This window comes from Uloborus diversus, chromosome 3 (genome assembly GCF_026930045.1).
Source record: "Uloborus diversus isolate 005 chromosome 3, Udiv.v.3.1, whole genome shotgun sequence".
Taxonomy (NCBI): Eukaryota; Metazoa; Arthropoda; class Arachnida; order Araneae; family Uloboridae; genus Uloborus; species Uloborus diversus.
In genome coordinates this window covers 10,985,180-11,011,910 of record NC_072733.1, presented here as the reverse complement: position 1 = coordinate 11,011,910, position 26,731 = coordinate 10,985,180, and the positions used below count along the sequence as shown (strand labels likewise).

Genomic DNA, 26,731 nt, shown 5'->3' with positions numbered 1-26,731 from the left:
CTATCTTTTTCTTTAACTCATATTCCATTCCAACACTTGTTAACAGCTCGAGCTATGTTCAACTGATACCAGCTTCATATTCTTTTTCTTCGACCGCTGCCCATTATTAGAAATCTGAATATGAAACAATGTGTGAGGTAAAATAGTTTAGATTTCTGGACTTAATATGAAATATTTTACTTGTAATTTTTTAAAATATTTTTTTTCATATATTTTATTCCACAATTGTGTTATTATATTGTTTAAATTTAATTTTTTGGAGCTTTTTTTCTAAGTACTAAGGAACTGCATAGAAAAATCATTTGAGTTGAAATAAAATAATACCGTAAGAGCATTCTATCTTATATCTGTCTTAATATTTAAGCATAATTTAAGATGTTTCATTTATATTTTATGTCTTTTAAAATGTGGACGCCCCCCCCCCCCCGTTTTGAACAGCTATCGATATCCCCATTTAATCCGCCAGCGGCTTTTTTTTTTAAGTGCTACTTCTTTTGATAGGATTTAGACAATTTATCTTTAAGTTTTTCAGAATTTACCTGAAACTCGGAAGAAGCAATTCTATATTCCTAAAATCAAGATGACTTAGTTCAAGTCAATTCAGTAAAAAGTGAAAATCGATCAGAAAAGTTGAAAGTTTTTAACAAAAGAATAAATTGACAAACATGTCAAGAAATAGATTAAATCTGATACTGCCAGTTCTAATCATTAAGAAATTGTAAGTCCACATTTGGCCCGCCGTCCTTGCTGTAAACAATGCTACCCTTCTTGGAAATGCTTGCCAGAAGACCGCACCTCTTTTAACTGTAAATTTAAATATGCTCACATTTGCAAAATAACTGCTTTTTATTTACATTACAATAAAAATAATCTATAATTTTGTTTGATAAGTGTCACAAGTCTGAATATACGAAGAAAGTTTCATACGCTGTAATGCATCGTACTTTAAACTCTAATCTTTATTGTTGCTCTCATTATAAAGTTGACTTTAAATTTTGTTCCTTTAAATTTTTACAAACATACGTACAATAAATAATAAAGTACTTAACATTCTGATTTGGTTCCTTCAATTTTACTAACATGTAAAAACAAAGAATCAGTGCTCCAAAATTTACTGGAAAATAAAAATAAAAAAATAAATAAATAATGAAATAAATTACGTTTAATTTAGCACTAACAGAAATTTCTATATTCCGGTGATTCTTGAAATGATATTATTCAACTACCCATAAGAACCAATATTGAATTACAAGTTTAATAAAAAAATTTTGAAAAAAAAAAAATAGAACCGACTTCAAAATTGCTCTAAAAAGTGAAAAATAATTTTATTCTTTAAACACCATCGATAATGCTTTTAAACATAATTTTTGAAGTTGGCGCAAAAACAAAACCTAAAATCCAGTGTAACCATGCTTCGTTCATATTTTTTTTTTCAGAAAAGCATCCAAAGTTACGAACGAAACATTTATATCGCTATTCAAATATGCTGTCATCAATGCATAATGTATGTGATAGTGAAGAAACTGGTCCTGGTTAAATTTATAGTTGTATTTGAGTTATGACTGTGAATGATTTTAGTTTCATTTTAATCATTTAATAGGGAAATTGCATAAAATTTACTGTTTTTTGCCCATAACTTTTTTCTAAAGAACAAATATGGTCAAACAAAGTAATGGGACCTAAGTTGAGCCATCCCCTATCCGTTAAAAAAAGAATCATCAAAATCGGTTCAGTAGGTGAGACGCTATGAGTGGACAAAAAAAAAAAAAAAAAAAAAAAAACATACATACGGTATGAACTGATAACCGCCTCCTTTTTGAAGTCGGTTAAAAAACCCAGACGTAAATGAATTGTATGATCCATCACATTTAAATCAAAACAAAATTTAGTTTATCTTGTTCCAATACATAGTTCTTGATTGTAACATAAAACCTGACAACGGGCACACAAAAATCAGCTTCAGGGGTCCAATATGGCACACAGACCGTAGGATAGGCTTTAGTGGCTAAGAACGCTCTAAAGCTCAAAAGCATTTGTGATTACAAATTACATCCTAAAACATAAAAATATAAATGAAAAAGGTACTTATAAACTTCCATTACCGGCATTCATGTCACTAAGTGAATCATCGCAACATCGTTCAGACTAGAGGCTTCTTTGAAATTCCAAGCGGAACACAACCACGAATTGCCATCTTGATAAAATGAGACCATCCATTCAATTCTGGTCACAAGTTACGTAGTTCTTTACATTTGCATACCACTAAACTCATAGAAATAATATTGCATTTGTGAATAAATTTAGATGAAGGAAATTCAGGCGGCTGGAATGAAATACTTTAAGACATGAATAAAAAAAAATAGAAATATATTACAGGCCATCCGTTTGTGTGCACAAATTATAACTTAAACATAATGGAATAATTGAAACATTTCAAAAAAAGAAAAAAAAAACCTAGAAAAATATGTCATTGCAATTCAAGCTTTATGTAAATTTTCCCTGGAGAAAGGTTTTGTAAAACAATCAGCTACATTATTTTTAGTTTCATCAAATTGTATTCCAAATTCATTTTTATCAATCAAATTCCTTAGGAAATAGTACCCCACATCAATCTGCTTAGTTCTGCAATTTTCTATTGCAGAACTAGAAAAATCGATTGCAACTAGATTGATTAATAGTACTCTGTACTGTGACAATCTAAAATTCTGAACTCTTTTCGTAGCCAATTGATTTAAAATTCCTTTAACCCACATCCTTAGATTATTCACTAATTGAAATATACTCCGCTTCCATCGTTGACAGTTGTACGCATTTTTGTTTGAATGTACCACCATATTATTCGTACCCTATCCAAAAACACTACAAGCCTCCCTCCCCCCCCCCCATTGAAATCCGGTCGTCGTGATTCGAGGCGTAATCTGTATCAGAATGACAATGATTTATTCAATTTACAGACAAAATTTAGATTTGAGGGACGGACAAACCTTTCAGGTTGTCTCACACATCTCCTCTTTTACATCCGCATATAGATACGCATTGCAAACATCTACATGGAAATGGACTCAATGTAGCTTATACACAAAAATTGAAAAGAAAGCCTCAATCAAAGGAAAGGAAATTACTGGAGAGAACACTTTCGAAAAGTACCCCCCCCCCCACCTGGTGGGTATTTAAAATTACCAGTCTGGTCTTGAAGCGCATTATTTCATTCTGCTCATTTGTTTTTAAATAAAAAAAATATCTGTACCCTTTTTTCTTTCTAAAACTTTCATTCAGTGGAACCAATACGTAAACGTTTCTTTCTCATATCACCTGAATTTCTTGAGCCATTCCGTTTTGCCAATTTTAAATCTCGGAAATGTTAGCTTCTAGCATACTTGAATTATCCCCCCTATCTTCATAAAAATCCTATACTTTTCTTGAATTATCATCACAAGTAAAATTAAAATATTTTGTGTCATATTCAATGTTATTTTCAGAACAATAAACCTCGACTTCACGTTTCGGACTTTAGAACCGTCGTGTCAATAGAATAATACTTATCCCTGTATTCTTTATTTTGCCTTGGACTTGCTTTAACCCATTTAATTCTCAACATGCTATTTTATGATTTTCAGGATATTCTTCTTCTACTTCAGATTTACTCAGTAGTGAAATATAACTGTGTCCCTCTGTTTCTCGTTCCTGGGGGGGGGGGGGGAGGTTCGTCCAGAATTTATTTTCATCAAATTTAACATTCAGCGTTTCTGTCACTTCGCGATTTTTGAGATCCCAAATTCTGTAACCTTTCGTATGAAACGCATATCCTACCATGACTCCTTGTTGAGTTCTCATATCCAATTTGTTTATTTTCTGTTTTGGAAGTCCAATATACGAAATGCATCCAAAAAAAAACCCCCGGGAGTGTTTAATAGATGACTTTCTTACCCCAAATAGCTCAAAATAGGTTTTGTTTAATAGATGGCTTTCTTCCCCCAAAAAGCTCAAAAAAGGGTTTGGTTTTTCCTTTTAAAGCCTCTCTAGTCCGTAAGCAGTTGAAGTACATAGCTGCTTCGGCTCAAAACTGCTGAAGCAAACCCGATTCATTTCAAAGTTTCCATTCAATTAATGTTGACTTATCGTGTTCTATGACGCTACTTTGTTAACTAGATTTGTTGGTTTTTTCGATTCTTATGCTTTGGTCGCTAAGGTAAATTTCAAACCGGGAGTTCAGAAATCCCTTTCCGTTATCGGAGCTTTGCCACAAATCTCTTATCTTTTGAAACCTGACAAAATGTTCTTAAACCTCACTTTTCTTCTTAAAGAAATAAACTGGAGAGTTTCTTGAAAAATCGTCTATTATTGTGAAAATAATCGCCCCCCCCCCCCGCTTTAAAGAACTCAACTGCTAAGGAACCCATCGTATTCAAATGCAAAAGATCTTACCGGGTGTTGGCTTGAATCTCCGTTACAGGTTTAAACGAAATTCTCCGATTTTTTCATTTTACACGGATAACAATCTGACATATTTTTACTTTTGATAAGCAGTGAAAGACAGTGAAGTACAGAATCACACTTTTCATTTTTTATAATATACTTTTTGTCTTCATCCTGAACATGTTGATGCTAAAAGTGTTCTAAAAGTTAAAATGTAAGGAAACTGATGAGTTTCAAGGTTGTAAGAGTTTCAAATTCTACTGTAGTTTCTCGAGCATCTACTTTTCTAAATGAGCATGCCCTTCAAAGCGAATAAAATATGACAAACAATGCATAGTAATGTAAATATTCTACTTTAAATTTAAAAGCTGTAATTTTGAGGAGAACAAAACACTGCCAGATCAGAAATGAAAAGCTGAAAATTTTAAAATATAGCCAGGCACGGCCTGAACTTAAATATGTTTTGAAGGCGTATAATCTCAATTTGCCAAACGGAACTTAAATATTTGCCGATTAATAAAATACTGGTATATGCACATATTAAGTACGCACAATTAAGTACAATATCTAATGAAATTTGCACATTCGAGAATTTAAAAATTGCAACATTACAATTATGTCCCCAAATTTGCCGAATAGCCGGACAAAATTTTCCCAGTATGGCATTCTTGGGGAGGTCATAGAGACTTCCCGTGACCTCCAATCGAGTGCCTTTGAATATAGTTTCTAAAATTATTTTTACGTTCCCAAGTTTCAATGGTACTAGTGCAATTTTCCTGAAGTAAAACTTTAATTTCCTGCTGACGCAAATATAAAACTTTTAAAACACAAGGGTTTCGTGTTTGTATTTTAAGATGCTTATTTTTTGAGGTTTTTTTTTTTTTTTTTTTTTTTTTTTTTGAGTTCTTTATTGATGATTTTTTCAATTATTATTATTTTACTTTCGACCGTTAAGTATGAAAGCTGGCTCCAGATTTCAGAGAATTTTGAGTCGTTCAGACATCAGAGTATTGTATTTCCACAGTGTCAAATTCTTCAGCAAAAAATATCAGTAAATTGTATACTGTTTGCATGTCTCTCTGTCACGTTGTTATTTTATTTATTTTCATTTTATTCGTCGAATTATGTATAAAAGCTACTGATGCTATAACGTAAAGTTTTTCAATAAAATGGTTAAATGCAAAATGTTAAAGTATTTAAAACTGAACATAAGAAAAGAAAAAACAGAAGAAAGAAGTCAATCGCGATATGTTAAAAATTCACTAGAGAAAATAAAAATTTAAATTTTAAGTACTGACATAGTATATAACACAAAATATAATCGTACACAAAGTTTGATGTTCTAATAACTTTAAATACGATCAAGAAAGGAATTGATTTATTTTTAAATAAAATTTGAGTTTCAGAAAATGTTTAAAAACTATCACACGTGCAATAAAATATTCAGAATCACAACAACTACTCGGATTTTTGCTAGAAAGCAATCGCTACAACTTAGCAACTGTAAGAAATTGCAAAGTCAGCATCAACGAATATTAGGATACGAATTGCAATTTCAAAATAAACTGTTATTTTACATACATTCTCGATGATAAAGAAAACTATATTTTGAGGAAAAGGGAATGAATATAATATAACCAGCACTTACCTTTAACTTGGATTACAGTTGAACAGTACTGCCTCAGCACACCCGAATCATCAAAAAACATGGCTGCCAATATCTTGAATTCATTAGTTTCTGTTCCCGTATGAAAAAAACACCTTTTGCGCATCGTTTTGCGCAATCTAAAATATTTTTACAGTTTTTCTCTGTTATTTAGTAGAGCAGTATTAAAATGTAGGAAAAAGTAGTATATTACTGTAAAAACAACAATTATTTTTTGCAGTGTGCTGGTTCTAAGGAAGATTGATCTTTAATTAAAGGAATCATTGAGGAATTTCCTGTTTTCGAAACGGGTCGCAATAGCCATTGTTTATTAAAACACGAGAAATGCCCCGATTGAAAAACTTTTGTTTACAGTTTGTTTTGCATATTAACTGAATAGTTTTTACTAAAAGCAGTTTTCTAGCTCAGGAACGCATGAAATTGAAAACTTTTGTCCTACTGTGCTCTTGGAAGGAAATAGGGTACCTTGTTCTTAGGCACATATTCTGTGCAGCCAGATGTGACGTTGTTTTGTCTAAACTAGTTTTCAGGGAGTTTTAAATTTACACTTACGGCATATCTGTGACAAAACAATAACTACCAAACTTCCTTGATGTTAAAAAGATGCAATGTTTAAACAAAAACTGCTAAACAGCGCTTCAATAAGAACCGATTTTTGCAGTAACAATTGGTTTTGCAGTGGAAGCAGGATGTATTATGTGCATTTGGTGTAAGTGTAACTTATTTGTAAGGAGTATAATCGAAAATTTTGTATAAGCGGGTGATCAAACGATCATCATCCGTAAGTCGGATATCGAAAGATTTGCATAAGCGAGTAATCTGATGATCATCATCCGTGAATCGGATACCAAAAAGTTTGCATAAGCAACTGTTCAGACTATCGTCATCCGTAAATCGGAAAGCGAAAAATTTGCATAAGAGAGTGATCAGGTGATCACCATTCCGTAAAACAGATATCGAACCATTCAAACAAAACGAATGATTGTGATGAACCAATTGATCAGCTATCAAGTTTTTTCACCTTTAAGTATTGAGTGGTTAAATAATTATGCTCATTCCAACGCCAATCCGAGCCAATAACGCGTCCCTTCTTTGCTGGGCTTCCCACAGAGAAGTAAACATTGCCAAGGTCAAGCTTCAGCTTGTCAAAACCACACTATATATGCATATTTTTACAGTTTTGATCTCTAAAAGCGTTTATGGATTCGACGTCATTTTATGTTTTTTCCCCGGGCAAATATTTTATTTCGTATTATGTGGTTCTCTTGAATAATTTCATAATGGAATAATCGTTCAATCATTCAGTGAGTTATAAATAAAACTGTAACTCCATGTCAACTCAACACATAAAAAATAAAAGAAAACTTTTGTCTTCAACATCTCAGATTTTCTTGGAGTTTAATACATTAGTAATATTGGTATAGCCCATGGAACCGAGATATGTGCAATGTGCATTCATTCTAGATTTACGTGGGTTGTAAAAAGAAATAATTTCTTTTGTAATTCGTGAAGTAGATAGTTAATTTTTTTAAATTCATTCCATGAATACTAAGAGTTATTCCATATCACAGATAAAAGTATAAATTTGGAAATAATGTGGCTTCAGTGGTAAAATAAAATTGAAAATTGAAGCTTTATTTCCGGTAGTATTAACTCTATATTCAGTTTGATTCATATTGGCATTTTATGAAAATTAATGTGGGTATGAATGAATAAATATTGCCCCGTATAAGCAAGAAGTAACCCATGAATAATAAGATCAATTTTAGACAGTTCTAAAGCAAAAGAGCTTTTTTTTCTGTCCCACATCATTATTAGATGGGAAGGCGTAAAATAATTGCAAAAAGTTTCTAAATAAAAAAAAAGTTTAATTTTTACATTTTTACATATAAGAGATAATTAGTCAGAAAAGCTTGCACCACCGATTCATGATAGAACCATGCTTTATGGTTGTTTTTATGATAAAAATAAAGTGTTTAAACATTGATAATCCAAAGAATTTTTCTCCAGAGGGTTTTAAAGATTCATTTTCACAGAACATCTATTGATGAGAGCTACAGAACATCAGAACCCTGATGTAGTCAGATATGGTTTTTAATTTCGACTACCCACAGATTTTGATACTTTCTTTTTACAGGCATCTGGCCCCAGCGAAAAGTTGTTCACCAAAATATTTGACTCAGCTTTTTGGAATAATTCCATTTAGTTTTGGCGCTCTTGACGGTGAATGTCTGATCAAAATATTTTTTCAAGAACCTTTCTAATTCATCAAGCTCTGGGTTGAAAATGCAAGTGGTACTTTGGTTATGTTTTCTATTGCCCAATAAAAGTAATTGCAATAGGGTTGGATTTTGTTTTAAAAAGTTCTTTATAAACTAGAGAGTGCTGCCAATCTTGTTATGCAGTCCCCTTTTTCATCGCAAGATCGCCATATACTGTAGCAAAAAAAAAAAAAAAAAATGTCATTCTCCTTTCAAATTAAAACTTTTCCAAAGTGGTATAGATTTAGAAGGTTCGTTTCATACTGAAAAGAAATTGATGCTCTGCTGCACTCAAATTTGATTGATAGCGTTATTTTTTTTTTTTTTCACTACATAGCCTGCTTTGTTTTTTCTTTGAAATCTGTTACAAAGTAATGTGACCAACTGTGATTGGCTTGATCAATTTCAGCTTTGTTTTTCATATTGAAGAATTATACTCATATATTCATACAATACATTTTTTATTTAAAAGCTTTAAGTGCTCATTTTACATTCACCCTTCTGTTTGAAAGTGATGTGTGCCAAAAAAGTTGAACTTCATTCACATTTGAAATGTCAAACAAATCTTATTAATTAATGGTTTGTGTTAACTCAGACCTTTTCGCGGGGGGGGGGAGGGTATCGATTCACTCATACCCGTGTTTGTTTATCATAAAATTATCAACCTTAATGAAGTAAATTAAATATTGAAAAATTCATTAGCTAGAGTGTGACATTTTTAGGCATATATCTGCACTTTATTCTCGTAGTTTAAACATTGTCTCTATTTTTTAAAAATCTGAATGCAAAGATCCAATATATATTCAACCTTCTAAATAAATTTTTGGTACTTTAAAGATAACGTTTTCAAAGTGTGACTGCACGGGGGCATTCATAACACGTACAAATCCTTACTTTTAACCCCTACCCCCCCAAAAAAAATAGAAAGTTGATACTTTATATTACTATGATACATAAAAGCTCCTTATATTCAAATATACAAAAAAAAGGGCCAAAGTTTAAAATTTCGGGCCAAAAGAACAAAAAGATTGAGTTTTTAATGTTCTAAACAATGAAGCCATTATCGTCCCAAATTTATATTTTCACCTGCGGTATAGGATAATACTAAACATTCACAGAATTCATATCAAAAATTTCACTTTCACGAAATTTAAGAAATATTAATTAAAATATTTAGTAATTAAAAAAAAGTCTAAATATAAATTTAAATAATTTAGTAAATTATTTAAATTTATATTTAGAATTTAAAATGTTTTTAAATATAGCAAACTCTATTTTTGCATAGGGTAAATTATTACATATGGACATGCTTAAAGGTTCTTTTTAGATTTTGATACAAATGTTGCAGTTTTAATTAATGTAAGAACTAGTTCTAGCTATGTTAGAACTTAGAAACTGAATTTTTATCACTGTTATTTTAATTAATGTTCAATTATGATTCTATATAAATCTATCTTTAACATACTAGTAAATAGGAATACACTGGTTTGACCAGTTATAGTCCCACTCACTTAGTTATAATCATACTAAAAACTAGTAATGGTCATTCTAACTGAATTCAATTATTTTCAAGAAATACACCAAAAAAATGCTCAACAATATAAAAACACTTATTTTTCTTACAATATAATCAAACTTAAAGTATCTTAACTCATCAATTCGAGCAACATTAAAATTTAAAGATGGAAAACTAGCAAATCACTCACTGTAAAAAAAAAATGTGTATCCTTACTCCATAAAAGCGGTGGCAGCTTAGCTGTTTCCATAGCAATGGAGTAACTCAACTGATAAAACTGGTGTACGCTCATAACGTTACACCAGTTTTATCAGTAAAGTTACTCCATTGCTATGAAGGAAGCCAGCCGCCCTAATAAGGTTACACAAAAGAGCAGAATGCCGCCACCGTATTTGGGGAGTAAGGTTACACATTTTTTACAGTGCTTTTGAAAGATTCTTCTGAATAACAACCATATTACCTTTTATTCCATAAAAGCGGTGGCAGCTTAACTGCCTCCATAGCAATGGAGTCACTCAACTGATAAAAAGAGGTGTACGCTCATAACGTTACACCAGTTTTATCAGTAAAGTTACTCCATTGCTATGGAGGAAGACATCCGCCGGAATAAGGTTACACAAAGAGCAAAATGCTGCCACCGTATTTAGGGAGTAAGTTTACACAATTTTTTACAGTGCTTTTGAAAGATTCGTCTGAATAACAACTCCAAATATAAATAGCAAATGAATAAAATATGCAGAACTGTTCTACTGCCGCATGTTTTGTCTATCGTTCGCCAAATTTAGCTTTTGTTTTTATGTTCTTCATCAATCCAAAGTAATAATTTTGAGTAAGAATGGTTAAAAAATTAAGAGCCATTGTCTGTAAGAATCAGGCAGTTTACGGCATTTGTGATTGTTGACATTTTTAATTTTCTTTATTTTCACATATGTTGCTCCATATCATGAATGTAATGTTTGTGCAAAATATGAGCTTTGTCTGCCTTACCGTTTTTGGGAAATTAAATTTTTTAATTTAGGGGGCGTGGCACATTTTTGCGTGTTTTTCAAATTTGCGGATTTTAAAGTTATTGTTGCTTTAAGCGCCCGTATAATGACATGGATTTTTAAATTCTATACTATTATATGGTCTTCTTAGATACTATTACAGCTGTCAAATCGGTGTCACTACGAGGGCAACCGGTACAAACTCCGTTCAAAAATGACCGAAAATGATTTTTTTTTACTACATTCAATACCAATTTTCTCAAAGCGCCTTCATGATGACACCAACGTTTTTACATAAATTCCTAGCTACACTTGCATACATCAAAAATATGTAATAAAATTGGTGTCACTATAAGGGCGCCAGAAGATATTGGAACTTTTATGTGATAAATTTCACAAAAATGCAAATGTTTAAAGTCTAACTACTACTCTCGCCCTCATAGTAGAAATCTGAAACTAAGTTTGATAACCAACATGTTCGTCTAACATATGAAATAAAAAAAAATCGGTGTCACTCCTATTAATTTCGGAAATATAATCATTCGAAATTAGTATGTTATGGAGTTATTTAAAAAAGACTTTTCTAATTCGAATGGCGTTTTGCACGGTTTGTTTTAAACTTTAATATAAAATTACAGTAGTGACACCTAAAATAATATGTTTCTAATGCTTTTTATTTAAAAAAAGCTTTATAAAAAGCATTAGAAACACAGTAAATCGATATAGGTGCAGATGGACGTATTGTGTAATGTGCATTATGGCTAAAATAGTCGTACTAATATTCATGTTTTTTCAACCATACTAATTTTTTATCTGTTATTTATATTAAAAATGCAACTATTTATAACATAATGTCTTAAATAGTGATGACCATAATGTATTATGTAGCGAGCATTCAGAATCTGAAATATAATTTGAGTATGACGTAGACTAAAACAAAGAAAACATAAAAAATCAAATCACCCAGTTTCAGAAAGACGGTCATCTCTTATTGATATCTGGTAATTTTGTAGCACTAAAGCTTGGGAAAACATGGTATCCCGGAGAACTAGTAGAAGTTGACCGTTTGCTAATCTGAATACAACTACACCCCTCATAGCAGAGATCTGAAACTAATTAAGTTTGATAACCAACACGTTTGTCTAACATTTGAACTAATAAAATTAGTGTCACTCCTACTACTTTTGGAAATATAATCATTCGAAGTTTGTATGTTGTGGTGCATTTTTTTCATTTATTATTATTTTTTTAAATTTATTTTATTTGTTTATTTATGTATTTTGTTAATTTAATCTTATCACACCCAAATAGTGTTTTTACCATATTTATTTTTAATTTATTACAAAGAAGCAACGTTTAACATAAACAGCTTTGGGCAGTAAGAGCGTTTTTATCTTGAATAAAAAATGCTCGTTTTGATATAGGTACAGGTGGATCTATTGGGCATAATATGTTAAGATTTTCATACCAATACTCGCCTTTTTTCCAGTCAAATAAATTTATTTATTCCAATCCTTCTTGCCATGCCTTTGACCTTTACTTGCAAATGGTCAACTTCTACTATTTCTCCGGGATACCATGTTTTCCCAAGCTTTAGTGCTACAAAATTACCAGATATCAATAAGAAATGACCGTCTTTCTGAAACTGAGTGATTTGATTTTTTATGTTTTCTTTGTTTTAGTCTACGTCATCCTCAAATTATGTTTCAGATTCTGAATGCTCGCTATATAATACATTATATTCATCACTATTTAAGACATTATGTTATAAATAGTTGCATTTTTAATATAAATAACAGATAAAAAATTAGTATGGTTGAAAAAATATGAATATTAGTACGACTATTTTAGCCATAATGCACATTACACAATACGTCCATCTGCACCTATATCGATTTACTGTGTTTCTAATGCTTTTTATAAAGCTCTTTTTATAAAAAGCATTAGAAACATATTATTTTAGGTGTCACTACTGTAATTTTATATTAAAGTTTAAAACAAACCATGCAGAAAGCCATTCGAATTAGAAAAGTCTTTTTTTAAATAACTCCATAACATATTAATTTCGAATGATTATATTTCCGAAAGTAAAAGGAGTGACACCGATTTTTTTATTTCATATGTTAGACGAACATGTTGGTTATCAAACTTAATTAGTTTCAGATCTCTGCTATGAGGGCGAGAGTAGTAGTAAGACTTTAAACATTTGCATTTTTGTGAAATTTATCACACAAAAGTTCCAATATCTTCTGGCGCCCTTATAGTGACACCAATTTTATTACATATTTTTGATGTATGCAAGTGTAGCTAGGAATTTATGTAAAAACATTGGTGTCATCATGAAGGCGCTTTGAGAAAATTGGCATTGAATGTAGTAAAAAAATCATTTTCGCACTGTAAAAAAATTCCGAAACGTTATTGGTTATTTCCGTGGAACGTCTCGGGATTTCAGACGTTTTCACCTATTTCCCCGTAAAAACAAGTATTTTCACAAAAACGCTTCCTGAATCGCTACAAGTTGCACGCGAGCAGATTTTTCACTGTTGTGGAAAATATTTTTAGCTACCAGTTTAAAAATTGAATGAGCGTGTTTATTAAGTGTATCGGCCTAGGGTCGCTTACGGGTTGACCATGTTGACTAAGCTCCCGTGAGAGCGAAAAAGTCAATGGATAGCTACAGCTTTGCGAGGCAGGAGTTGCAGGCAAGAAATTTGCTTGGTTCCTTCTTGCATAGCTTTGGCCGTGGTCGCTCTGATTTTTATGGAGCCTTCTTGGAAAATCAGGAAGGTTCTAATCAATGACACTAAACTTAAGTTTTCCCGATTGTTCTAAAGACATGACTGGCTTTAACAGGGGAGATTTCGCACTTCTTCAGAAAGTTTCAAGGTTAATTTCAGAAAGGTTACTGACTTTTAGCAGAAAACGTTCCTGATTTTTCCAAGATATGTTACTGGAAGAAATTGGGTACATCAGCTGCCTATTATTTTTCAGGAACGTTTCTGAATCGTTTTTACAGTGCGGTCATTTTTAAACGGAGTTTGTGGCCGTCGCCCTCGTAGTGACACCGATTTGACAGCGGTAATAGTATCTAAGAGGACCATATAATAGTATAGAATTTAAAAATCCATGACATTATTCGGGCGCTTAAAGCAACAAGAACTTTAAAATCTGCAAATTTGAAAAACACGCAAAAATGTGCGACGCCCCCTAATTTTAAAAATTTAATTTCCCAAAAACGGTAAGGCAGACAAAGCTCATATTTTGCACAAACATTACATTTATGATAAGGAACAACATTTGCAAAAATAAAGAAAATTAAAAATGTCAACAATCACAACCTGCCTGATCCTTACAGACAATGGCTCTCAACTATAATCATGTGTGATAAATAAATACCTTTGTGCTGAACAGTAAAGTCAGACAAAACAACGTAAGTAGAAGCACAAATTTGTAAATTACAGCAGACACGTGTTTCGGCGTTACAGGGAACGCCTTTTTCAATGCAAAAAATAATGAGCTTATGGATGAAAAGACATCCGACAAAAGCCAAGAGCAGATAAGCATGCAGCTTAAAAGATAAAAACAACGGATTAGCCAAACACCAATGACAAAGTTATAAACCGATCAGGAACCAATAGGAATGCAAGCCGAGGCCAAGAGCTTTCTCTTAGGTACGAACCCAGAAAGAAAGAATTCAATTGGACAAAGATTAAGCCGAAGCTTAAACAAGAAGAAAAGAAATTGTCAATAACCGTGAACCGCAAGAAAGGAAAAGCAGAATGGAAAACCATGAAATAAAATAAACAGAAACAAAAAATATTCGAAAAAAGGAAAAATAAAGATAAATAGAAGACATTTTGGGGGGGGGGGGGTGTCAATCAAGACAAAAAGGTAAAAATAAACAAAGGAAGATAGATAAAAATGAATGGGAAAAAAGGAGGGGGGGGGGGGAATGGGGAAAGGACAGTATTAAAGACATGGGAGCCAAATGTTAGAAAAATATGGAACTGCACTAAGATCGTTAACTAAGTTAGAACTGTTCCTCAAAATATGAAAGGATTCCCAAAAGTCAAGATCTGATGAATTGGGGCATTTTTGGATAATCTGATAAGAGTTAAAATCAAAAGAGTGATTCGAATCCCAACAATGTTGAGCAATACTAGACTTGTTTAATTGTTGTTTTTTCACATAATTTTGATGCTCTTTCAAGCGAATTTTTAAAGCACGCCGAGTCTGTCCAGTGTAGGCAAGTTTACAACTACAATTAATTCTATAAATTCCACAACAATTAAGAGGGTGAATAGGATCTTTAAGAGAAGAGAATGAAAGTTTATTAATAGGAGAGAACACAACCTGGAATTGGAAACGCTTTAGAATCTTAGCAACCTGATAGCTTACAGATGGAAAGAATGGCAAGACAACCAAATTCTTTCTGATGAAGGTTCGGTTAAGAACATTAGTTTGGGATTTATTTGAAAGTTTTTTATAAATGGAATCAATCAAAGTTGGCGGATAGTCTCTATCAATTGCCACAGCTTTAAGATAATTAAGTTCCAATTTAAGAAGTTCCGACGAAGAACAAATATTAATTGCGCGATAAATAAAAGAATTGAAAGCAGAATATTTTTGATTTGGAGGATGAGACGATAGTTTATGAGGAGGTAAAGAAACAGCAAAAGTATTATTATGAAAGGATTCCGGGCTGTTGTGCCGTGGTCTGAGTGTATATTCTCCAAACGTTTCGGCTGCATCTGCGGCAGCCATCCTCAGTGGTTCCGAGTTCGTAACTTCCAGGGAAGAGACTTCTTGGCAACTGATGCAAGTGTCGAAGTGCTGTCAACATTTATAGGGCATGGGTCCTCTTGGTTCTGGACTGGGATTGGCTGGTGAACGTCTGTCTTCATCGCTTCCTGATTGGAGCTTAGGCTCTCCTTTTCCTGCTCGGGGATTGGCTGCTGGGGATTGAGCTGAAGGTCCGTCCTTGTTTCTGATTGGCTGGAGGTTCTTGTTGTTTTGATCCTTTTCAGTATGGGATGCCAGAGCTTGTTTATCTTTATTCCTTCTTCTTTTTTGTTGAAATTATTTGGATGTTTGAATATCTCGATGGCTTCTCTGTTCAATCTCGCATAATAATGGCAAGTCCTTGAAAGTATTTTTGTCTCTTTGAATTTGATGTCATGGTTCCCCTCACTAAAAGTGTGTTCTGCGACTGCTGACTTCTGAGTGTGGCCTAGTCGGCAATTTCTTTGATGTTCTTTGATTCTAGTGTTGACGCTTCTCTTTGTAGTTCCAATATAGGTAGATCCGCAGGAACAGGGAATCTTGTAAACACCTGCGGCGGACAAGGGATCTCTTGCATCTTTCACAGATCGTAATAAGTCGCTGGTTCGGTGGATGGGTTTGAAAACAGTCTTGATATTGTGGCGTCGCAGAAGTCTTTCGATTCTATCAGTGACGTCCTCAACGTAGGGGAGGTAGGCTGTGGACTTGATCGGATCTTCTTTAAGTGGCTGTTTTTTTATTTTGGGGTGGAAGGCTCTTTTGATCTCTTGCTTTGAAAAACCGTTGGCTTGGAAAACATTTGTGAGGTGGGAAATTTCATGCTCGATAGCAGTCGGTTCGCAGATTCTGTTGGCTCTCACGAATAAAGTTTTCATTACACCTCTCTTCTGTCGAGGATGGTGATTAGAGTCCTTGTGTAGATAGCGATCAGTATATGTAGGTTTGCGATAAACACGATGGCCTAGGGATCCGTCATCTCTGCGACTGACCAAGACATCCAGGAAAGGCAACTTCCCGTCGTTTTCGGTTTCCATCGTAAATTGGATATTCTCATGTTGGCTGTTTATGAGAGTCAAAAATCGGTGAAGTTCGTCTTTTCCATGGCTCCATATCACGAAAGTGTCGTCGACATGTCTGAGCCAGCAAGTCGGTTGTTTTTCCGCAGTGCTAAGAGCAACTTCTTCAAATTTCTCCATGTAGAAGTTGGCAATTACAGGGCTCAATGGACTCCCCATGGCTACACCGTCTATCTGCTCATAGATGTCATTGTTCCACTTTAAATACGTGGTCGTTAAGACATGCTGGAATAAATCAGCGATATCTGGTGAAAATATTTCCCGTACGTTCTCCATGGCTTCCTTGATTGGAACTCTCGTAAAGAGAGAAACGACGTCGAAGCTTACCAAGATATCTGTTGACTGGAGACTGTAGGTTTTGAGCTTCTCTATGAAGTGGGACGAATCTCTAACAAAAGATTCCGTTGCCCCGACATGGGGTTTCAGCAAACTGGCAAGATGTTTAGAGAGGAGGTGAGTAGGAGAGTTTATGGCACTGACAATAGGTCTCAACGGCAACTCTTCTTTGTGGATTTTTGGCAATCCATATAATCTGGGGATGAGCGCTTCAGATGATGAAATTGTCTCCTTTGTTTTCTCAGGTAGTGTTGATTTCATAATTAGTGAGTTGGTCTTCTTCAGGATCCTGGATGTAGGGTCACGACGGAGTTTTACGTAGATCGTAGGGTCCAACAGATCCCTAATCTTTCTTCGGTAGTCTTCGGTGTTGAGAACAGTCGTAGCGTTGCCTTTGTCTGCCGGTAGGATAACAATCGATTTGTCTTCATTGAGACTTTTTATGGCTTTTCTCTCTGCATTGCTGACATTACTTCTTGGTGGCTTGGCTTTGTGCAGGATGCGGGACGCTTCTCTCCGAATTTCTTCAGCCTCTGCTTGCGGTAGTTGTCTTAGGCTTGATTCAATGTTGGCAATAATGTCCTCCGTCGGAATGGAGTTCATGCTGATAGCAAAGTTGCCGCCTTTGGCCAAAATTGACGTTTCAGCGGTTGTCAAGACTCGGTTAGATTTGTTTACAACCACTCGGGAAATGTCTAGGGCAGGTCTAATGGCTTGGGTGTTGTTCAGAGTATTGAATTTACTCTTTTGTCGGGCTGACACACATTCCATTTTCCTCTCAGCGGAACTGAAAGTGAGACGATCAACAGTGTCCCAGTCCGCAGGCCTGATGGAATTGGCTATGCTGAGATGCAACCGTAACAACGATGTACTTGTTTTGGCAAGGTCTTTGCGAATATCATGGATTCGTTCACGTAGCAGAGCTTTCTCCGTTCGGTTGTAGATGCGATGGGCTTGAGCAGAGCGGATGAGACGCTTCTGTTGTAGAAACTTAGGAATAGTCTCAGAGTCTCGGCTCCGAAGTAGAAATGTAAGGGAGCTAAGCAGTTGTAATTTCTTCTTTCGCAACACTTCGACACTGCGTATCGAATGGTAGGTTTCCTCCCCGTAGAGGTTGTCAATGTAAGAGTGAAGGCTTTCACGGCCGGTGTCAATATTATGAAAGGATTCCGGGCTGTTGTGCCGTGGTCTCAGTGTATATTCTCCAAACGTTTCGGCCGAAACGTTTGGAGAACAGAGTGTAACAGAGTGTAGGCGCAAGAAAATTATTCCGAAGTTTATTTCTTTGAAATGTAATTTACCACGTTCTGTCAAAATTGACAAAGTAATCTTTCGGTCGAAATTGGCTTTACTCAGAGCTTCGATCTAGGAAACTAGGAAACATTTATCGTTTATTGAACGTGAACTTTATGATTTACATCTTTCAGTTTCTAATTCCATTCCCAACTTTAACATTGTTGACAGAAATTCTTGGTCTAGAACCCTTTGTTCCTCTGATAAACATCAAATTGTTTTGAAAAAGAAATTAGCTATGCTTTGTAAATCTTCTCATGTCGTTCCTCTTGATAATTTACCTGTTGTTAATAAGAATGTTGTTGTTAATCTTTCTAGCGTTCCATTAAGTAATTCTCAAATTGAGGCTCTAAAATGTAATGATAATTTTCTGTGAGTGTTAATCCTTCTTTTTCAAAGCTTATTTATTGCTCCTGTTGAGAAAGCTTTTAAATTTAGTGCCTTAACTTCCTCTCAAAAAGATTCGATTCGGCATCTTATAGCTTCTAATATTGACTTTAACTCGAAAATTTCTAAACCTGTATTTGCTAATACTGTTAGCCGTTCTGTTAAAGATTTAGTTTCGAATTCTGATCTGGTTGTTACCAAAGCTGACAAGGGTAGCCAAATTGTTGTTCTTGACAAATCATCTTATGTTGATAAAACTAATGATTTGATTTCTTCTGGGCCATATTCTGAAATTTCTTAAGATCCTAGTGATAAAGAGTTAAAAACTATTTCATCTGTTGTCAAGTCTGTTAAGTCTATTCCTTCAAATGTTAAACGCTCTGTTGTTCCATCTATTGCTAATTGTGCTAGATTTTATGCTTTACCTAAGGTGCATAAAGCTGGTATTCCTTTCAGGCCGATTGTTTCCAATATTGGTACGGCTTCGTACAAACTTGCAAAATATTTAGCCTCTGTGTTTTCTCCCCTTAGGAGTCACAATTTATTTACTATTGAAAATTCTGTTGAGTTTGTTAAAAAAATTCATAGTTTCGTTCCAAATAATTCTTTTATGGCTTCTTTTGATGTTAACTCTTTATTTACGAATGTTCCCGTCGAGGGTTCATTGTTATGCCTTCGTAGAAGACTTTCTGAATTTCATTTCACCAATACGGAAATTGAGGATTTAATTTTCCTTACCCGTACTTGTCTTAAGCAATGTTCTTTTGTTTTTAATGGGAAATTTTATATTATGTTAGATGGTCTGACTATGGGAAACCCACTTAGCCCCATTCTTAGTGATATTTACATGCATTATTTTGAGGTTAAGCTGTTCCAAAAACTGCAGTTTCAATTTTATGTTCGGTATGTTGATGATTGTTTTGTTCTAATGAACCAGAATCAGTTTGAAAGTGATGAGGTTTTATCTATTTTAAACTCCATTGATCCTCATATTCAGTTTTCTTGTGAGAAAGAACGGAATACTTGCATTTCATTTCTTGATGTACTTGTTTCTCGTACTGAAATTGGTTTTGAAACTACTGTTTATCGTAAACCTTTTGCTGTTTCTTTACCTCCTCATAGACTATCGTCTCATCCTCCAAATCAAAAATATTCTGCTTTCAATTCTTTTGTTTATCGCGCAATTAATATTTGTTCTTCGTCGGAACTTCTTAAAGTGGAACTTAATTATCTTAAAGCTGTGGCAATTGATAGAGACTATCGGCCAACTTTGATTGATTCCATTTATAAAAAACTTTCAAATAAATCCCAAACTAATGTTCTTAACCGAACCTTCATCAGAAAGAATTTGGTTGTCTTGCCATTCTTTCCATCTGTAAGCTATCAGGTTGCTAAGATTCTAAAGCGTTTCCAATTCCAGGTTGTGTTCTCTCCTATTAATAAACTTTCATTCTCTTCTCTTAAAGATCCTATTCACCCTCTTAATTGTTGTGGAATTTAAAGAATTAATTGTAGTTGTAAACTTGCCTATACTGGACAGACTCGGCGTGCTTTAAAAATTCGCTTGAAAGAGCATCAAAATTATGTGAAAAAACAACAATTAAACAAGTCTAGTATTGCTCAACATTGTTGGGATTCGAATCACTCTTTTGATTTTAACTCTTTTCAGATTATCCAAAAATGCCCCAATTCATCAGATCTTGACTTTTGGGAATCCTTTCATATTTTGAGGAACAGTTCTAACTTAATTAACGATCTTAGTGCAGTTCCATATTTTTCTAACATTTGGCTCCCATATCTTTAATACTGTCCTTTCCCCATTCCCCCCCCCCTCCTTTTTTCCCATTCATTTTTATCTATCTTCCTTTGTTTATTTTTACCTTTTTGTCTTGATTGACACACCCCCCCCCCCCCCAAAATTTCTTCTATTTATCTTTATTTTTCCTTTTTTCGAATATTTTTTGTTTCTGTTTATTTTATTTCATGGTTTTCCATTCTGCTTTTCCTTTCTTGCGGTTCACGGTTATTGACAATTTCTTTTCTTCTTGTTTAAGCTTCGGCTTAATCTTTGTCCAATTGAATTCTTTCTTTCTGGTTTCGTACCTAAGAGAAAGCTCTTGGCCTCGGCTTGCATTCCCATTGGTTCCTGATCGGTTTATAACTTTGTCATTGGTGTTTGGCTAATCCGTTGTTTTTATCTTTTAAGCTGCATGCTTATCTGCTCTTGGCTTTTGTCGGATGTCTTTTCATCCATAAGCTCATTATTTTTTGCATTGAAAAAGGCGTTCCCTGTAACGCCGAAACACGTGTCTGCTGTAATTTACAAATTTGTGCTTCTGCTTACGTTGTTTTGTCTGACTTTATAATCATGTGTGCCCAAAACTAAATAACTTACTTTTAATTGACACGCTATAGACACATTAGCTAGAAAGGAGTTTAAATATCTTAATTAATGGCATAAATGTACCTATATGATAGAGAAAAGCTAAGGAATGAGTACGCCCCCGTAAAACTGCGATCTGATAAAAACAGCGATTTCAGGTCCTTAAAAAAAACCCCTTCAAAAGCTTAAATTCAAAGAAAATTCATTGTTGGTGGCTGAGAATCACTAACATAATAAATCACGCTGTAGATAAAAACTTATGTTTGGAAAAATTGTGGTGAGGGTGTGTGTTTTTGAAAGATTTTTTTTTTTTTTTTAGTAATTCACGAATGGTGTTCCTGAAATATCCACTACAAACTTGATATTGACAATAGCCATTTTCCCTATCATAAGAAAGAAATATCATTAGACGAAATTCTGCGAAAAGAGACCTATTTCCTTCAGGGGAAAAGGGGCCTCATTTTTTTTTCTTCTTAATTCCGCAAAAAAAATTATCAATTTTTTGGAGAAAGTGTGTCCCCGTGATTGAATAGTCTTTTCTTTGTACCCTGGATTTTTTTTTTCAGATTTTTAAAATAAATTATTTCTTTACTTTATGGAATTTTTAAAAAATGTCTTCAATAGTTCACATGTGCCCCTATAGGGTGGCACATGTGAACAAGCCTGGGTTACGTATAAATACGATTAAAAAATGCAGGACAAGCATCATATTTCAACGACGAATTCTTTAATATAAAACATATGCGTACATACCAAACACATTGAAGGGTTTGTATACTTTACTATGTCAGTTCAAATTGTACAGTAACGATACATGTAAAATTTCCGAAAATTTAGAAGTGGTGGAAAAAACCGGTTTTTTCCGGGGGTTTTTCTATAAAAATTAGAAAAATGGAAAATTTGATATTTTTATGAATAAAAATAGGGTTCCTTATTTTTTCTTGGAACATATAAAGGATTAAGCATTAAAAAACACATGCAATCCAGGCATCTCCCTTTTCTGCTTGACAGAAATACACATAAAGGAAAGTTTTATTAGAAAAAAACAGCCTTTTTGTTTTGTAACTGAGCGCTTTCTTGGTGAAACACGAGAAATAAGTCAAATCGTGATTCAACCAATCATATTGGGTATGTGTGTCTATTCATAACAATTAGATTTTCTCTTTTAGATTGCCTTTGAAACTTGAAATAATAATAGCAATCATTGACATTCACACATGATTGATATTGTTTGAAAGAAAAATAAGTATGATTTCCCTCCCTTGCAATGTAACTTTACTGTCTGAAAATGGAAGCATTTTGAGTTTTGATTTTTTCCAATGCAGTCCAGATCCAAATCAAAACTAAATTGGTTTTTCTTTATCTTTCCAACAGAAACCTCAAACCAAAACTGCGTAATGGTTTCTAAAGCTGAACCAAAACTCACGCTGGAGTTTCAGTGGTAACATACGGCCGTGGTAAGCGCAGTAGTAAAAGTAGTCGTACCTGCACTTTTGAACAAAATTGAGTTATTGTAATCAAGTTGTTCTCTGTTTTGGATTTTGCTTAATAAATGGAATTTTTTAGGGTCATTTTATCGGGAACTATTTTTTAGAAAAATTCTGAAAGGAAAAAAAAAGAACTCTGAATCATATATATGGAAGAGTCAAACTTTAAAACGCAGTATCTCAGTTTGAGCTCAACTGCAGATTCCACTTCTGTTCTTAGCACGGCACAGTATGCAGAAATGCTTTTAAAGTGGTGTTTAATTTACTGCTATGTGAATTTATAATAATTAAATTCTGTATTTTTTCAAAACTTTTTATTTAAGTAAATTTAAGTTTTGTTCTGTGTTATGTAAAAGTTAGCTGGGTTTTGTTCAATGGAATGTAAAAATTAATAATAAAATAGATATTAGGGTGTCCTCCCCCCCTCCCCCCCCCCCAAAAAAAACAATGCAAAAGTCGATCTTTCAATTCGCACACCCTCTTATATTTTTCCTTTTAGGTCAAAAACAAAAAGTGAAAAAAGTTTCGTACAATTTGAGCAATGGTAACCAGTGCCGACATGGGTCTGAAAGCGTGAACCAACACTGTGTACTAGACCGAATTGAAAAAGTATTTTTTTGGAAGTTTGAAACTTCGTGTTTATAAAACGTTGCCTCTAGCTCCACATGTACCACAAACATATTCTTCCAAATCAAAAAATATTTAGGTATCGAGCAGGCCTAAAATTTGTAATTTTCTTCAAAAAATAATTTAATTTCTCTATATATTTTTAAAAATGTAAGGTAAATTTTAAGAAGTTATCAAGGTAAAAAATATAAACAATACAGTCGATAATAGCGTTAAATAGCAATTTTTGCTATCTTGCGATATTACCAAGTCTCCCACATGGTACTCAAAAAATATGGATCTTTTCAATTTTATGTTAAATTTTTCATTTTAAGTATTTTTTTATTATTCATTTGCAAATGTTGATTTGAAAATGTTTTCGATAATAATTTTTGAACTTGATATTTTATTTTTTAAATATGTGTATTTTTTTAAAAGGTAAATTGAAAAAAAATCAATTTTTTTGAAGAAAATCATAAGATTTAAGCCTCCTGATGGACACCTAAATATTTTTTAATTTGGATAAATATTTTTGTGGTTCATGTAGGGCTATAGAGGCAACGTTTTTTATCAACATAAAATTTCGAACTTCGAAAAAAAAAACTTATTCGGCCTAGTACACACTGCTGGTTTACACTTTTAAGCGCCAGTCGGCACGGGTAGCCGTTGTTTAAATTATATGAATTTTTTTTTAGTTGTTTTGATATAAAAGGAAAAATATAAGAGGATGTGCGACTTGAAAAACTGACTTTCATGTTTTTAGGACTCTAATAAATAAATATATATATAATTGACATTATTGAGACAATTTTGTGGAGAAAACATTTCATTTTTTGGGAAAAAGTATTAAATGTTTTTTGATCTATCTATGCAAATTTTATTATCATACAAAAACTTGCATTATCAAAGTTAGAAGGTTTTTTAACATACAAGGAGGAGGTGGGGGGAGTAGGAAATAGCATCAAAATTTAAGTATGAGACCTACTAATTTTATCACTTTTTGCTAAAAATTTCTGTTAAAACTTCCTGAAAAGGTGAAAAAATTCAATTTTTCCGAATCGGAAATAAACCCTTTCGAAAATAACGGTTTTCCCTGTCATCTACCTTGGACCTAATTTTCAAAAATAAAGAATTCTTAATTTAGTTAAAAATTTTAAACACTGTCATAAATTTACTTGAATGTGCGTATAGTGGTTTGCAATAATTAAGTTCAGCTTATTAATTAGTTTAAAATGTGTTTTCACATGAAGAAGACAGTGATGAAATTACGTCAGCATCTGCTAAAACAAAGAATTTGTCGCTACAGGAACATAAACTATCTCATTGCTCTAAAAGTTCGGTCAAGAAGTAAGACTGGTACTGCCATTACTTGAGAATTTTTCAAGGTCTATCTATCTATATCAAGTCCTTATCTATCTCAATTAGGAACGATTTTGTAGATATTCAAACTGCCTTTCCTTTTGGGGGGGGGGATCCCATGGTCATGAAAATCAAGAAAAATTGTACATAACTCGGTAAAATTTCACATCTTTCTGTAAGTCTGTAATATATCCAGTATACTAAATTTCAAGAAAATCCCAGACGGCGATGGTAAAAATTGTCATTTTTATTTGACATAGAATGATCTGTAAGGCTGCAATTATAACATGGATTGTCCTTATTGGGATTGCCCTGTTCTTTCTTCAGCCGGTCATGGCTGCCTGTGTATCAGTTACTAAATTACTATGCATTATTACAATAAAAAATACAGCGGGTAAATTTCTTCTTTTAGGCTAGCTCAAATAATGTTTAATGACTGCATTAACATAGTTTAGATGCTATATACCGCTTAATAAATAAGAAATGCAAAGCAAACAGTTTATCCCTGAGCCATCGCTCTTCTTCAATAAAGATTTTTTTAAATTTTAATTTCGAAAAATTTCTTTGCGCGGATAATGTATTTGCTAATGGTATTTTTAAATATAGTACTGATAATAGCATACGTTTTAATGAAACCAAATTTAAAAGATGAATAGTTTTCATCACATGAAAGGATTAAATTAAAGATTGCACCATAATTTGGAGGCATCAAATTTAGTGTTGTCTTATTAGAGTTCATGGCATTTTTTTAGGAAAAGTTGTTCAAATTGGAACTATTCAACACATGGAAGTATTGAAATACATCGTAGAAAACGTTGAATGATTCAAAGTTGTGACAGCGGCTTAAGTGCCGGAAAAAACGGAATAGACTAAAAATACACATGTGCTTAAAGCGGATATTTCCTTTGCACATGGAAAACATAATTAGCATTTTATTACAAATCTTGACTGCTTGAATTTGTAACTTTAAAAAAAATAATAACAAAATTGCTTTTCATGCCAGAAAAAAAAGGGTGTTAGGTAAGTAAAAATAATTTATTCGTTCAAATAAGATAGAAGTCGAGATATTTTTCCGTTGAGCTTAACACTACTTCCAGCTTTTTTTTTTTTTTTTTTTTTGAAGTGATAAATTCTTATGGGAGGGTAAACCGATTTGACCGATTTGTGACGTAACGCATGTTACGGGGTAATTTTAATTATAATATAGAATGCTAGGAACGCAGGATATGCGTAGCCACTGTGGCTCGGCTTGAAGACGCGGGCATCGCGAACTGCATCGCGACCCAGTGGGCTTAGGTTTCAGTCAGCCAAGAGACAAAGCTCAGAGGGCACTTTTCAGAGGAAATCCTAAACTTTGCTAAAAATGATTTGTAAAAAAACAAAATATTTACATATCATTGTCAAATTTTTCTTATGAGTAAACCAATAATCCTTATATATTATTTCTGAAGCCTGTTTTTTGTTCCTATGCGAGATCTTCCTTATTTCTTGATCGATTTCTTTGATTTACCACTCATTTTAAAGCTTATCGTGCAGGCTAATGGAAAAATACACCCACGTTCTAAGAATTTTCTCTATTTTTTTTATTTTTTTTTGTTAAAAAAACCTGTTTTAAAGCACCGGACTGAGTTTTTCGGTTAATTTTATAAGTTTAACTTGCGCTGTGACTGACAGAGCTGAATGGCTCGATCGGCAGAGCGTTCGACGGATAACCAGACGAATGAGTGTTCGGGCCCAGCCCGGACTATCTGTTTAAGAAAACACAGACTTATTACGCATTACATCGACACTTAAAATACAATAAATAACACAATTCAGGCAATGCTATAAATGAGATTAGAATGCTCCTTGCTGTTACGAAAGCTTGATGCAACCTGCAGCTAAATTGTAAAGATCTTTTTTCTATTCTGTTTTTGAAACTTAGGGCTCCGATAAGAAAACTAAAGCATAATACAAGCGAAAATATAAGTATCAGGTTTAAGATTTCTGACTACAATTAGAATAATTTTTGCTCAGAAAAAAAATCGTATAGTGAAATGTAGATTCTTCTGATGACAGTTTTTAACCCTTTGTACAGATAAAATAATTACTACCCCAAATTGAAATTACGCTTTTCATTTAGTTAACCTATGAATATTTATTAGAATATGAAGCAAAACATTAAAATTACAAACAAC

The 26,731-nt window shown here is 33.4% G+C and overlaps 1 protein-coding gene across 1 annotated transcript in view; it reads right to left on the bottom strand.

The window, feature by feature from the left end:
• The window catches only part of LOC129218224 (latrophilin Cirl-like), a 147,676-nt gene extending 126,196 nt beyond the window's left edge, over positions 1-21,480 (bottom strand). Inside the window, exons 1-2 of the mRNA XM_054852445.1 lie at positions 21,461-21,480; positions 17,031-18,054 (exon numbers count right to left, since the gene is read on the bottom strand). Coding sequence (XP_054708420.1) covers positions 17,031-18,054; positions 21,461-21,480 — 1,044 coding nt within the window. The remainder of the gene's footprint in view (positions 1-17,030; positions 18,055-21,460) is intronic.
• Positions 21,481-26,731: the final 5,251 nt, after the last annotated feature.